The sequence below is a fragment of the Hydra viridissima genome, unplaced genomic scaffold (assembly GCF_058129835.1).
Source record: "Hydra viridissima isolate aposymbiotic clone 2 unplaced genomic scaffold, HvirCarnegie_v1 scaffold_2, whole genome shotgun sequence".
NCBI classification, from domain to species: Eukaryota; Metazoa; Cnidaria; class Hydrozoa; order Anthoathecata; family Hydridae; genus Hydra; species Hydra viridissima.
Window position 1 is genome coordinate 10415443 of NW_028324301.1, and position 14817 is coordinate 10430259.

Below are 14817 nucleotides of genomic sequence, written 5' to 3' on the forward strand. Positions count from 1 at the left end.
TTAGTTTTAAAATCCTGGGGTATGTTGTGCCATTCTCTTTGAACTACTTCAAAACATTCTTCAGCATTTCGGGGAGCATGTTCGACCTTCTTTTTGTCCAGGTAATCCCAAATATGCTAAATTATATTCAAATCTAGACTCTGGGGAGGCCGGGTCATCAATTCCTGTACTCCTTTCTCTGCCATTTCATTTAAATAATTTTTTGCCACTCGGGAACAATGCTTTGGGTCATTGTCCTGCTGCAGAATAAAATTATGAAATATAGTCTCATTGCGGATGATACAGCATTAAGCCTTAGGATATCCACATAACGTTCCCCGGTGAGTCGCCCCTCAATTTTGATCAAATCAACTACTTCAGATGAAGATAGACAGCCCCAAACTTGTAAAAAGCCTCCTCCGAGTTTAATAGTAGGGTTTAAAAACTTGGGCTGATAGGCTTCTCAAAATTCTTCTTCGAACATATTGGCATCTTTTTGTTCCAAAAAACTCGAATTTGGACTCATCGGTGTACAGAGCCCGATTAAACATTTCCTGGGCCCAATCTTTGTGTTTTTTTGCATATTTAAGTTGTTTTTCTTTATTGCCACGCCGTAATAATGGTTTTCGCATTGCAACACACCCTCTTAATCCCGATTTGAGCAGGTGTCGTCGAATACAAGAAGAGCTGAGTTACTGTGTTAATGTCCTTTGCCAACTCGGTCGATATTTTTTTCCTATTTCTTAAAGAAAGGGTTTTTAAATATTTTTTGTCATCTTTTGTTAGTTTAGGAGGTCTAACACTTTTCTTTCTATCTTCAAGAGAGCCAGTTTCTCTAAAATTTTTAATGATTTCTGTAACAGCAGTCTTTGAATATCCTGTTTTGGACAAAATTTGGAGCTGTGAATAATCTTCTTCGTGAAGCACAATAACTTTTTGTCTCTTTATTAAAGATATTTTACTCATTTTATTAATCTAAAAATGCAAACTAAACATTTAAAAAATGAAAACAAACATTTAATTTGTCGAAAAATGCAAACTAATAAATTTGTTTAATTATTTTTAACTATTTGTTTAACTGTGTTCATAAAAAATAACAATTTTTTTAAAAATGTACCAAAACCCATAATTATTGTACTAAATTCATTTTACGACTTCACTTTATACTGTCAAAAACAAAAAATGAAGGAGTATGAACCCGAATCAGTTTAAACCAGTTTTACTTTTATTTCTTATTTAGATGAACGCTTGGTTGGTAGTTATTATGACACATCGTTTTAATAAATAAACAAACAAATCCTTTATGTTCCCTCATCAATTTTGTTTATTTATTCAAAATAATATACTCTTTCAACTTTTCTTATATATTATTAAAGTTAAGTATGCTTTAAAAAAATTACATAGGAAAAAAATTGTAAATATGACTAATTACACAAGTGGTCTAAAACATATTCACAGTACTGTATATATATATATATATATATATATATATATATATATATATATATATATATATATATATATATATATATATATATATATATATATATATATATACATATATACATATATATATATATATATATATATATATATATATATATATATATATATATATATATATATATATATATATATATATATATACTTTCAATAGTTTTATTAACTTAAAGCACTAACATTGAAAATAGCTTCTCCTACACTGTGTATAATACAATAAATTGTGTTGGTAGAGATTCCATGACAGTCTCTGAGAACATGAAAAAAGACATTTGTGCCAATAAAATGAAGAAATATCATTATCTGGAAAATATTACATTCAAGATTTTAATTTAAATATCATTATCTGGAAAATATTACATTCAAGATTTTAATTTAAAAATCCAGAGAACCTAATTTAAATGCGGATAAAGACAGAAATAGCTTAAAACAGATAAAAATAAAACATTAATATTAATTTTATTTTATTTCATGAAAATTTAAGTGTAAACCTATTCTGCTGAATGATACATTCTGAAACATTCGCCGATACATAACGGAGGTCTATTTTCACAAACAGCACATTCATATCGTGTTTCTTTACGTTTTATTTTAGAGCACTCTACATGGTTTGGTTGGGAATTTTTTCTTTTCATTCAATATGATACCATTTGTTCCGCCCTATCTACTCCTGACATATATTGATTGTAATCTTTGATAATGTTGGGTTTCATTGTCTTCTCTCCTCTTCAGTTTGTCACTTCAATCATTTGCAACGAATGCATTTTGCTAATCATTAGCACGTCTCTTTTGTCTTTCCATTTAGCAACCACTACACCCTCTCTGCTTCTGCTTATAACGTCTCCCTGTTTCAGTTTTGCTTTTGTACACTCTTTTGGATTTGACTTTCGGTCAGTTCTTAAAGTACCACAAATATATGTTTTTTGATTTATCATGTGCTTTGTTAATTCAAAGGAACTGTAAAAGCTATCGGTGTACAGTTGATAACCTTTTCCCAGAAATTTTTCCGTTAAATCTAAAACCATAGCTCCCGTTTGACCCAACAAATGTTTATCGAGAGTTGTCTCGCCAGAGTAGATTTTTACTTTTAGTACAATAACATCTGATTCGCAAAGCTCATAGAACTTGATACCATACTTATGTCTTTTATTTTTCACATAATGCCTGAATACAAGACGTCCCTTCCAAAGCATCATTGACTGATCAATTGATATATTTTTATTAGGACAGTAGATGTTATTCATTGCATTATTTAAGTGATCGAGAAGTCCAATAATTTTACATAAGCGTCCACTACCCGAATCTTCATTGTTAATAAAATGCCAAAACAGTAATATTAGTTGGAATTTATTTCGTGACATTATTCTAGAAAATAAGGGAAATCTATAGAGACTGTTCTTAGACCAATAGTGTTCTAAAGATGGCATTTTGACACACCCCATATGAAGAAGAACTCCAAGGAACTGCCGCATATCTTCTGAATTTATTGGTTTCCAATCTTAAAAACGTGAGCTTCTTCTGAGGGGACGCTGCTTATTTATTTCTTGCGTTGCGTAGCGATTAGTTTCAACTACCATAGTATTTGTAAGCTCTTCTGTAACAAATAGTCTAAAGAAATCTAATGGTTTCTTGCTCTCCATGTATATCTTCAAACTAGGATCGGCAGTAAATTCAATTTGTTTTACAATATTCGGCTTATCTTTCCATTGGTTTGAATTTCTAGATGGACCACCCGTTGTTCTAGCTCTTTTCGGCGGCATTAAAAAATCTTCTGTAGTGGCTGCTAGATGAACGTCTGTGTACTGATTGTCATCACTTTCTTCAGTGTTATTATCTTCAGAACCTGATTCTGATGCAGTCAAGCTCGAAGACGTAGTAGTATAAGCGAAAAATGAATCCGAATCTTTAATATCATCATCTTCACTATCCTCACAATCTTCCATTATCATATGTGCTAATCCAATTGTGGAATATCTGTGTTGAGCTAATAGGAGATAGATAAATTTATAAATTATCTAAAAGAAATTACTCATCTATAAAACACATTAACTAGTATACTGTGTAAAAAATTCGAAGTGCTCACTAAAATGTTTTTTAATGTATTAAAAAACATCTTATTGTGTACTTCAAATTTTTTTTCACATTTTTAATAACATACAGTATAATGTAGTTATCAAATATATTTTAGGTTCTAGTCTAAAAAACACAGCGATTTAGAATCAAGAAAACAAAATATAAATTACCTATTTTACTCATGATAACTGCCAATGTGCATGTGCAAAAAAATTGAAACACTATAATAATAATACATCAAATAAGGTACATTACCACACCTTTTCAAGATGTAAGTGAGAACTTGAAAGTTGTAGTTAAGAAACGTAAGATATAATTGAGAAATGCAACATGTAATTTAGAATTCGCATTATGTAATTTAGAACATGGAAGATGTAATTAAGAAACGTAAGATTTAATTTAGAACATGAAAGTTGTAATTAAGAAACTTAAGATGTAATTTAGAAGATGAAAGTCGTTATTGAGAAAATATAATATATATTTCAAATTACATATTGCAATTTCTTATTTACATGTTGGGTTTCTCAATTACATTTTAAAGTATCTTAATTACATCTTACGTTGTGTTTCTTAATTACATCTTACGTTTCTTAATTACAATTTTCAAGTTCTCAATTACATCTTGAAAAGATGTAGTCACCGCAATGAGTTATACTCATTACGGTGTTACGAGTACTTCGGCACTGTAGAAAAAAAATTCCTTTCCCATTGCCAAGCTACGAGAATACTCGTAGTGTTTTTTTTTTTTGTCAGTTATATTCAGAATAAAAAATACTATAGAATTATTTCAGATTAAAAACATTTTATTTATTGAAATGTTGATATCTAGCCTTGGCAATGAAAATGAAACCACGTAAAACAGCCTCGGCAAAAATTAATCATTGTAAACATTATGGCTCGGCAAAGAAATAACGCATAGCTTAAAATAGCTCGGCAGCGAACGTGTTAAGGGTCCCTTCGTGGTTCAGGGTATTCTAGGGGCGAATTTTCTCAAACAATTTTTTATCAAAACTAAAAAATAATTAGCTTACATTTCTTTTCAGCAAAAAATTAGTATATTTTTGATGATTTTTTAAAGTTAGGGTGTGTTTAGGGCAGATCCTAATAAGGGGTGGCTTAGAGATAAACTCAGGCTAGCCCGAAATCGGCTTTAATTTTCTGGAATTTTAAAACTCGGAAAAAAACGATTTAACAGAACAATTTTGAACCATTCAGAAAGAAACTCCATAAAGCGTATTTTGACGTTGTTTCCTTAAAAAATTGTAAATATAGTTTGAGTGGCTTTTTTTATGATAGTAATTAAGATATTCTTACGGATTTTCATAAGTATAAGTTGTATACAAAACTTAAGTAGAGAAGAGTTTTTTAGTATAAGAGGAAATGTAGAATTACACCGTTGTGTTCGCTACGAGAAAGCTACATGGTTAGAAAATAGATTTGCTTCAAACATTTTTGTCCATTCATATAGCTTCTAAGTATTGATAGACATTAATCATGATGATAAATTTTTATTTAAACTATTTTTAATGAGTTATTTAATATAATAAAGATATAATCCTATAATAGCAACAAAATATTTGTTGTATAATTTAAAAATGGTTTCAAGAACTGAAAGAAGAAAACGTCGTAATCAACTTGATATTTTTGTCTCAAGATGAAAAGGTAATACAGCAATATAAATAGGTAGCTAATAATCTTGATAATTTAAAAATATCAAAGTAATTATAGTACATTGTTGCTTTTATCTCATCCTATTTATAGACTATCAGACAAATATCTGACTGCCTTTTTTATCTAAACTTTTGTAACTTTTTTTAAAAATATTTTTGGTCAAATATATTCATTTTAGGAGAATCTTCCAAATATATGACGCAGGGTGAGCCTGTTGTAGAGGAGGAGAATATTAAAATTGGTAAAGACAACTTTGATAGAAGTGTGCCTACTATTTTTGATGGTGCGACTGGATTATATGTATAAATGGAGCACAAAAGCAATGAATGTAAATTAGGATTTCTTTTGTTTAATCTAAATTGTTAATTTTTGAGACTAATACTCACCAAACACATGCTACAAAAAAGATTGCTGTCAGTTTTTTTACTAAGAGTAATTAGTCAAACTAATTGAACAAACTCATACACCGCTGTACCTTACAGTGCTAAAAGGCCTATATTTAAAAAAATTGTTTTTTTCAGGTAAAGTTTCATTAAGAGAAAGTCATGAAAGTAAAGAAGAATCCAAGTGTCATTTTTTATCTCTTCATATAAAGCTGTTATTTCTGTTTGAGTTTGAGTGAAAACAAAATTTGAATGTCTCAATCTCCATTCCCACATGTAAGTTATTAACATTATCAAATTTCTTTAATGTGATTTTAATCATGCATAAATGTATGTTATCAGTTGCTAAATATCATTGTTAAAGTAAATATCATTTAATAATATGATTTTTATTTAGTACATCTCTTAATTTATCTGATGTAAGTAAAAGTTACTTTTCTGCTGTTAATCGTGATGAGATGATTTATTTGTTTTTATATGAAAGTGTTTTGTTGTTACGCTTTTTTTTTTTAAAGGTTTTCAGTTTTCAATTACCTGGATTGCCCAGCCAATTGTAAGTTTTTGAAAATTGGGATCTAGTTATATATTTTAGGTACACAAAAGTTTGATTGTGTTTTTTAATTTTTTAATGATTTCATATAGGTTTCAAGCATTCCACGGTTAGATATACAGTCAGTTGTATGCTGTAAACTATTTATTGTTCATGTATAGGTTTTCTCTTAATCTTTACTGCATTTATAGTAATACTATTTATATCTTGGTATATAAGGCCACCATGCTCTAAAACCCTAGGATATAAATAATAATGAGATTTGATATGAATCTTAAGGTCCACATGTAGGAGTACATATGGCCCAAGGAATACATGTAAAATATGTATTGGTGTACATATCCATTTTATTAAATTAAATTAGAAATATATTTTTATGTCAGTTAAGTATTAGTTTTATAATGGTACAAAACTGCTTTAGACTTTATTTTTCAAAGGGTAATTATAAATTGTTAAAGTTATATAAACTATTGAAAATAATATTTGTTGTGACTTTAGTTAAGTCTCCATGATTCTTCTGATTCAAGTTTACTGCGTATACATGGTAGTATGCTTGGGGTTTGCAGCTGACTTAAAGTTGAACCATTTAGTGCACAAGGTTTGAATGTTTTGTATTACTAGGGGTAAGAAATTATTCTATAAAATGTTTTGGCATATGAAATTAATGGCAGTAGTATAATATTTTAAGTATAAATATGTAGTATATTGTTTATTATGGTTATCATAACAGGACAGTTTCTTATGAATATGTTCATTCTTCGTGAACTGAATATAAGTTGACCAATCTTGAGCAAAGACAGGGAAGATTGGAGGCATGTGTTGCTAGTGATCTTGTTGATCAGAATATCTGTCATACATAATTTCCTATCTTTACTTCTCTGCAGCAATATTCTGAGATTGAAAAGCACCCAAATAATATGGTAAGTTTTTATCAATTTCTGATTATGTAAGAATAGCCATGATGTGTTGCTCTTGACAAGGGAACATAGTGTGAATGATGGTGTAATATATTTAAGTTGTTAACTGATCTTTTTTAGTTAGCATTGATGAAGAGTGAAGGAGGGTTGACTGTCTATGAACAATTTCAAACAAATTGCTGGTGCATGACAGCAAAATATCAATAAGCTTGGAACACATGGGAAGCTGAAGTTTTTGATAGCCTGGAAAATCAGCGTAAGAAAATCAGCGTAAGAAAATCAGTGTAATCTACATCTACTGTGAACAATTGTACAAATATGAATCTGTTTGACCGTGAGTCAACAGTTTCACTTGTGGTGTTTGGCTTAACAGTAAAATAAAGTAAATCTATTAATATCTTTTTATATGTAGATATAATTTATATTGTTAATGCGGCTATATCAAACAATACAATCTCTAATACATGTGAATCCATATATTTAGGCATAACTATATTAAATGGTTATATAATTATAGATTTAAATGACTATTTATTTACATATTTTTTCTCTTTTTTTTTATAAGTATTTATTTAAATGTTTATAGTTTCAACTGTTGACATTTTCCCTGGCACCACGTCTAAAAAGATAGAACTGAAAGTAGCATGATTTTTTTATAACGCCAGGATCGCTCTGGTGGTCGTCTGCAGTGCTGTAAGAAAAAGACACTTGAAGTTTCGATTGAGGAAGAGAGTAAAGACGACGACTATGAAGGAAATAATGACGACAGTGAAAACGAAGACGACAGTGAAAACAAAGATCCTCGACAAAAAAATCAAAAGACTTAGAAAACACTTTTATAAATAAAGATATGTAATGATGATTTATATAAATATTTTTAAATAAACTGTGTTAAACTATTGAATATTACTAGTTTAAAAAAATAACCACGCTTTACTATTCATACAGGATAAGTAGTAAAGCGTGGTTTTTTTTTGCCGCTTTAGGGCTAGCCCTTAAGGGACCCTGAAATTTGGCGCGGACATTTTCATAAAAGTCCCTTAAGGGTTTGCCCTTAAGGGACCCTGAAGTTTTTTTAAGGCGGGTAGTATAATGTTGTAAACCAACTTTAAGCCTAGTTTCTAAAAATCTAATAAAGCTCTTGGGACTCGATACTGCTCTCGAAAAACGTTGTCAGAAACATCTTCGTTAAAAAAGAGGCCATTTAAACTAAAATGAAATTGAAGAACAAAACAAAAATATAATTTCTGCGCCTATTTAATATGATTTCTGATTTTATTCGATAAAAAATCATTAAAAAAATCATCAAAATTTAGAAATGGCAAGTGATATTTTAAACAGCAACCTTTCAAGGCAATCGGTGGCGAAGCTCATTTTCTGCAACTTCGAAATCTAAGTCTTCATCCGAAAAAATTAAATCATGTTCCTATTTTAATTTTACACAGTTTTTTTAAACACCAAATACTAGAATGTAAAAATATTTACAAAAATAGAATAGACAGCACAGCCTACTTAACAACTAATAAAATTTATTAAGTAGGCCTACTTAATAAAAATTAAAAAAAAATTGTTGTTTTCAATGACGTATTACGAATAAAAAAAGTACGTGAATTTAAGTGACGTATACGTTTTATGCTTTATAGTAGTGATCGACCGAAACCGAAAGTTGAGCCGAAACCGAAAGTACCGAAATTTCGGTTCAGTAAAGCCGTAGCCGAAGCCGAAATTGAATTTTCGGCCGAAATTTCGGCCGAAGCCGAAACCGAAACAGCCGAAATTTGAAAAAAAAATGTTAAAAATCCCTGAACCTTTTATGATCACCGAGTTAAAGCAAAAAAAACTATTTTACATATATCTAAGCAATCACCATGTAACATAATTTGATAAAAACTATAATATGTCAAAAAAAAAAGTAGAATATGTCAAGACATTTTAATAATTAAAGTTAACAATTGAAATATTTTCTCTACAGAATAAAATTTTTTCCATGTTTTCTGGCAAAAGTCTGTTTCTTTCATTTGAAAGAATGTCTCCAGCAGTTGAAAACAACCTTTCAACTTCGGTAGATGTTGGTGGAGGTGTAAGGAATCTCTTTGCCATTTTTGCCAAACCAAACTTTGCTTTTAATGTTGTTTTTTCTTCATACTCTTTCCAAAACTCTAAACAGCATGAAGATGTTGGGCTTTCTAAGTACTCGTTTAAAACTTCCTTTGCTAATTTGGAAGTTGGATTTTTGGACCTTGCATTTTGTGACTGTGCAATTATATTTTGCATCATTGAAGAAAACCCAGTGTTCTCAATAGACTTAGTTTTCATCACAGGAGTAGTTTCATTTTGGCTCAAAATGGAACTGTCTAATTCCAAAAGAACTTGTTTTTTTGCAGCTTGAAAGGCTTCTTGGGATCTAAAGAAGTGGTGCTTGTATCTGGGATCAAGAAGTGTTGCTATTGCAAAATGATCAATGGTCTCTAAATCAAAAAAACGTGCCTCCATTGCTTTCTTTAAAGCATTTTTCATGCCAATCACTTCTTTGTCATCAGAGGGAACTTCGAATGATTTCAGGATAGTTGTCACAATTGGAATACATGCACTGATGCAAGCATCCTTTCCAGAGAGCAATTTGGTGGCTTCTTCGAAAATCGCTAAGATGTGTACCAGCTTTTCACACAGGTTCCAATCCTGTACAGTGAACTCAATGCCACTGGAAGGACGGATTAGCAGCGTGGTAGCAATTGCTGATTTCAAGTACAGAATTCTTTCAAGCATGTAATATGTTGAATTCCAGCGTGTTGGGACATCATTTTTGAGTCCGAGCCTGTCAAAATTAATCATTTGAACCTCTTGTTGTTTGTAAAGCTCAGCAAAGAAGGAATTTGAAAAAGAAGCATGAGTGCAAAGCTTTCGACATTTTTCTATCAAGTTTACAGCACTCTGAAGTGAAAAAAGTTCTTTTTTAATCACTAGTTGAAGTGAATGATTTAGACACCCAGCAGACTTGTAAACACACTGTGGTTCTTTGAAAGCTGCTTTTATATTTGCAGCATTGTCTCTTAAGCAGAATGTGATCTTGTCCTTTAGCTCCCACTCTTTCACAACATTCTCAAGTCTTTGAAAAATGTTTGAAGCAGTATGTTTTTCATCAAACTTGGAACATGACAGGCAGAACTTGATCCGCTCCCATTTGTCTGAAATGAAGTGTGCCATCATGCCCAAGTACTTATGATGAAAGGATGACCAAGCGTCCAGAGAGATGGAGATAGTTTCAGCATTTTTTTCGTTAAGGATAACTTTCGTTGCAAGCTTAATCTTTTCATAGGCTGGATTGAGCATGCTTCGGTAGTATTTCTCACTTCCAATGTCAAAGTGTGGTGTAAAAACTGCATGATGGCGTAAAAATCCCGGATTATTCACAATTGACCAAGGCTGTAAGTCGAGGATAATCATTTCAAATATAGATCTATGAAACTTAAGACCTTCTTCGGAATTTGAATCAATTTTTGAGATATTGTCAACCCAGCCAGGCATTGTAAATTGCAGCATCTCAGTCCTCTGGCGTTTTGATCTGATGTCAAATAAAGGTATTGTTCTTTTTTTAATTGTAAGAGGCTCAAGCTGATCTGAAGTTGGTATATTTTCAGGATTGTCGGTAGTTGTGAGTATTGCTTTTTCAGTTAGGAGATTTTTTAGAGTAAGCTGTGGATGCCGACTTCTTAAATGTGATGAAAGTCCGCTAAGTGATTGAAGTTTTGGATTGTGGGATCCACGAGATATTTTCAAATTGCAGATGTTGCAAGTTGCGTATTTGGAATCACTGGCTGTTACGGTAAAATGATTCCACAAATAGCTTTTCTTTCGATTATTTTCCATTGTAAAATTTAGCACTGAGAAACTTTGATTAAATTATTGGTTTTGGTTACTTAACTTAAATGTTAACTTATTTAAAGAATGATTTGAGAATAGTAACTTGAATCAATTATGTAACGTGACTTCAATTAAAATTTCTACAATTGTTATAATTAAAAATTGATTTACTAACAAACGATTAAAATTAGGAAATCGTCATGATCCCACTCTAAATTAAAAAAAAGTTATCTAGACTTTTAAAAAAAATCTTATAAAAGTTTCGGTTCATTTCGGTTGTGGTTTGAACCGAAATTTCGGCCGAAACAGGAAAAGTAAAAAATTGCTGACGCAGAAATTTCGGCTTCGGCTTCGGCCGAAATTTCGGCCGAAGCCGAAAGTTTCCGTTCACTACTTTATAGCAATGGCCGAAAAAAATACAAACAGCGATAAATTCTTCGAGTTTACGAACTTTTTTTCGTAAAAAAAATTTACGTGAAAAATAGCGTTTTTACGAAAGATTTTTTTTCTCGAAAAAAACTTCGAATTGTTTATAGCATTGGCCCCTGGACTATTTGGTGGCCAAGTTAGACGCTCAATATTTTTGCTTTCGAACCCTTCAGAGAAAGTTTTAGCCCTGTGACATGGTGTATTGTCTTGCTGAAAAATGAACGGAATGCTTTGGCCAAGTGCCTCAATATGCGGTAACGAGTTGTTATTTAAAATATCGACGTAATAAATAGAGTTGAGTCGACCATCAAATATGTCATGCAGCACCATATTCCAACCAACCCGCTACTTTGTTTTGTTCTTTGAAGATACAATCGAGATTATATTTTTTTGAAGGCTGGCTGCGAATCATAATTCGGTTTTTTCGGTTATCAACCTCGATATTCATCTTATCACTGAACATTACGGTCCTCTATTTTTGTTTAGACCATCCTTTGACGCTTTGGCAAAATTCCTTTAGCGTTTTTATATGTTGTTGGTAAGTCGCGGTTTAACTTCCTGGTGAAAATGTACCACTTTATACACGATCTTCATAGGAAATAGCTTTTCTGCTAATTTTTTCAAAAGAAATGAATTTTTTTTTTGTTTGAAATTAAATACTTTTTTTAAAAGTACTTAAAAAAAATTAATTTTTTTGAAATACTTTTGTTGGTTTTTTTGTAATGACTCAGGTCATTAATATAATATTTAAACAAAGAAGGTTTTTCACAAAAAAAAAAATATTAAAAGAATTAACACATAATATTTAATCTTTATTTTTATAGGTTCTATTAATTTATTTTCAAAAAAAAAAAATTTTTTTTCTCTTTTCTCATGTTCTATTTAATGTTTGAAAAAAAAAGAGTATTTTATTATCTTTAGAATAAAAGTTAATTAAATTTATTTGAAATAAATATTTTTTTTAACTTAATGGTTTTTAACTTTTTCACAATACTGTATAATAAAAGCAAAGCAGCGGTAAAATCAATAATAAAAAAATATAAAAAAACTGAAAGTGTGCAAAATAAAGCACGTTCAGGCCGTCCACCAAAAACAACATCTTGAGAAGATTAGCTTATTTTACGTGAAGAAGAGCGAGAGCCTTTATTTCTTGCCAGAGCTATTAAAGTGAAACTAAATGTGAACGTTTCTTAACGAAAAATACAACATAGACTTCGCTCTGCAGGGTTTTATGGATCCCGTGTCACAAAAAAAACCTTTTATTTTGAGAAAAAATAAAGCTAAACGCCTTTCCTTTGCAAAAAAAGTACTTTTCAAAGCCACTAGATTTCTGGAAATCAGTTTTATGGTTTAATGAAAGTAAATTCGAACTAAAGAATTTCAAAAAAAGACCAAATGTCTGGAAAAGAAAAGGAAAACCTATAAAAGCACAAAAAAACTATAAAAGCAACCATCAAACACGGAGGTGCTAATGTACTTGTTTGGAGCTGTTTTAGTTTTAACGGAGTTGATAACTTTGTTCAAAATGAAGAAAAATTAACAAGAACTGGATATGTAAATTATTTGCGAAACAACCTTATGCTCTTCGTACTATTTGGATGACAAAGTTAGTAGGGATGAGCATAGTATCAACAAACAAGACTTCTTTTTTGCTTTGGAGACAGTTTGGCATAACATTCCTCCAAACTATTTAAAAACTTAATTAATAGTATTCCTCGTCGCTTGCAAGCAGATAACGATGCTCAAAGACTTTATGCTAAATATTAATTAACCATAAAACAAAAAACTCGGATATACTTAATAAAACTTAGGTATGAATACTTTTGACCCGTCCTAATATCTCAACTTTTAAATAATTTTCTTTTTTTAAAAAAACAAGATTTAAATTTGCAAATATTATAGTTAATATTATTTATAGTTGTTACAACAAACATTTTTTTAAATTTCAATTAAAATTATTGAAATCAATTTGGTTTTTGTTTTATTGCTACAACATCTTTTATGATAGGGTATGAATAATTTTGTCGCATACTATATTGATTAAAAACGTCAGGACACATCAATAAATTAATTTACATTTCAAATTTCGAAACCTTAATAACAGCTCATAATGAAGATAAATTAAACTAAACCCGAAAGTAAAAGAAAAAAAATGGAGTTTTGAAATCCACAAATTTGCATTTTAGGAGTGAAATATCTATTTTGGTGGGAGAATATTAATTTTGAGAAAACTAGATACTGTACATAATTCAGTGAGAAGTTATTAAGTCCTCGAAACGGTTCTACAGAGTTTAAAAAATTTGTTTGTCGTTCGAACTAGGATACTAGGATCGCACAATCTTCAATAGCTGAAAACAAGCCATCTAGTGATATTTACAAAAAAACTCTTGGTGATTTCGCCAACCATTTAAATATTGAAAATAAAAAGTTCTGCATTGTAGATACAGTTCGTTTTCTAAGCAGGGTTTTACAGAACCTCGATGTTTATTTTTAGCGTCAGTACAAGTTGCATTACATGTGTCGAAATATTTAGAAGTCGAACTTTTGAAGCTTTACTTTTTCACTTCGAAAATCGAAATCAAAGTTTTGAAAATCGAAACTTCAAATATGAATGCTTCGACTTTGAAATATCGATGCTTTGACTTCGAAAGTAGAAGTCGAATATCGAGATTCAAAGTTCGAAGTCAAAATTCATTTAAGCCAATTCGGAAATTTCCAAAATCTTTTCAAAGTTTTTCAAATTTTTTTCAGTATATGAGACAATTCAAAGTTTCAAGTAAGTATAAGTAAATTTATATGTTTTGTAGTTGAAGCATGGCGGTGCTAAGTCATCTAAGTGGCAAAAAGTAAAATATATATATTTTTACACCAAAAAGATCTAAGTGCCCATGCCAATCTAATGCAGAGAGATCTAGCTTGAGAAACTTTAAAAAATAAACTTGAGAGAAAAATAGAAAGTGAAAAAAGTTTAAGAGGAGATGCGTACGAGATCAGTAAAACAAACAGGAATATTATTAAAAAAAAAATATTAAATAAAATATATTAAAAAAAAAAACCACCAACAGGCGGGCTATTTATAATTACTTTTTGTAAATTTGTAGTTTATATTAGAGAAAATACTTACGAATTTTTCGCGAACGTAGTGATGAAAGATTAAAAATATGTGCGTTCGTAAAATTGTAAAATTGAAACTCCGACGAGTAATTGATTTAATTCGTAACTTCAAGTAGTTTGCTCGAAAAGTTTGTTATTGTTTACGTAAATCTATGAATTCGCTCAAAATTTCCGTTATAAAAAAACTACGAGAACCATCAATTAATTGATTACGATCCTTTGTCATTAAATTGTCATAAAATGACTGACTATACTTATGATAACAACTATCAAAGATTTTTCTACAAACCCATTCGTTACTAACGTACTATTAAATAATATTATACACATACATTAGAAC

General features: G+C 30.3%; 2 protein-coding genes and 1 long non-coding RNA gene across 13 annotated transcripts; 1 reads left to right on the forward strand and 2 right to left on the reverse strand.

Moving 5' to 3' along the window:
• Window positions 1-2978: 2978 nt before the first annotated feature.
• LOC145189767 (uncharacterized) lies at window positions 2979-3459 on the reverse strand. The gene has a single exon (XM_090078015.1). It carries the CDS (start codon window positions 3426-3428, stop codon window positions 2979-2981), a length of 450 nt encoding a protein of 149 aa, XP_089934141.1. The 5' UTR covers window positions 3429-3459.
• A 1332-nt stretch (window positions 3460-4791) lies between these two features.
• LOC149891856 (uncharacterized) lies at window positions 4792-7970 on the forward strand. Of its 11 annotated transcripts, none has more exons than XR_016450197.1 (10): window positions 4803-5214; window positions 5402-5551; window positions 5745-5882; window positions 6004-6025; window positions 6122-6159; window positions 6249-6311; window positions 6655-6754; window positions 6887-7076; window positions 7194-7455; window positions 7660-7970. It is a non-coding gene; the product is annotated as an uncharacterized LOC149891856 (long non-coding RNA). The 11 variants fall into 11 exon arrangements; XR_016450196.1 differs by having other exon boundaries at window positions 4804-5214; window positions 6249-6284; XR_016450198.1 differs by having other exon boundaries at window positions 4804-5214; window positions 6249-6277.
• Window positions 7971-8918: 948 nt separating this feature from the next.
• On the reverse strand, window positions 8919-10940 carry LOC149891857 (zinc finger BED domain-containing protein 4-like). Its single transcript, XM_090078016.1, has 2 exons — window positions 9124-10940; window positions 8919-8928 (listed from the first exon to the last, which is right to left on the reverse strand). Exons 1-2 carry the CDS (start codon window positions 10938-10940, stop codon window positions 8919-8921), a joined length of 1827 nt encoding a protein of 608 aa, XP_089934142.1.
• Window positions 10941-14817: the final 3877 nt, after the last annotated feature.

What these genes read in the sequence shown, in the direction of transcription:
- LOC145189767 (XM_090078015.1), bottom strand. Translation starts at nt 3,428, where the DNA reads ATGATAATGGAAGATTGTGAGGATAGTGAAGATGATGATATTAAAGAT.
- LOC149891857 (XM_090078016.1), bottom strand. Translation starts at nt 10,940, where the DNA reads ATGGAAAATAATCGAAAGAAAAGCTATTTGTGGAATCATTTTACCGTA.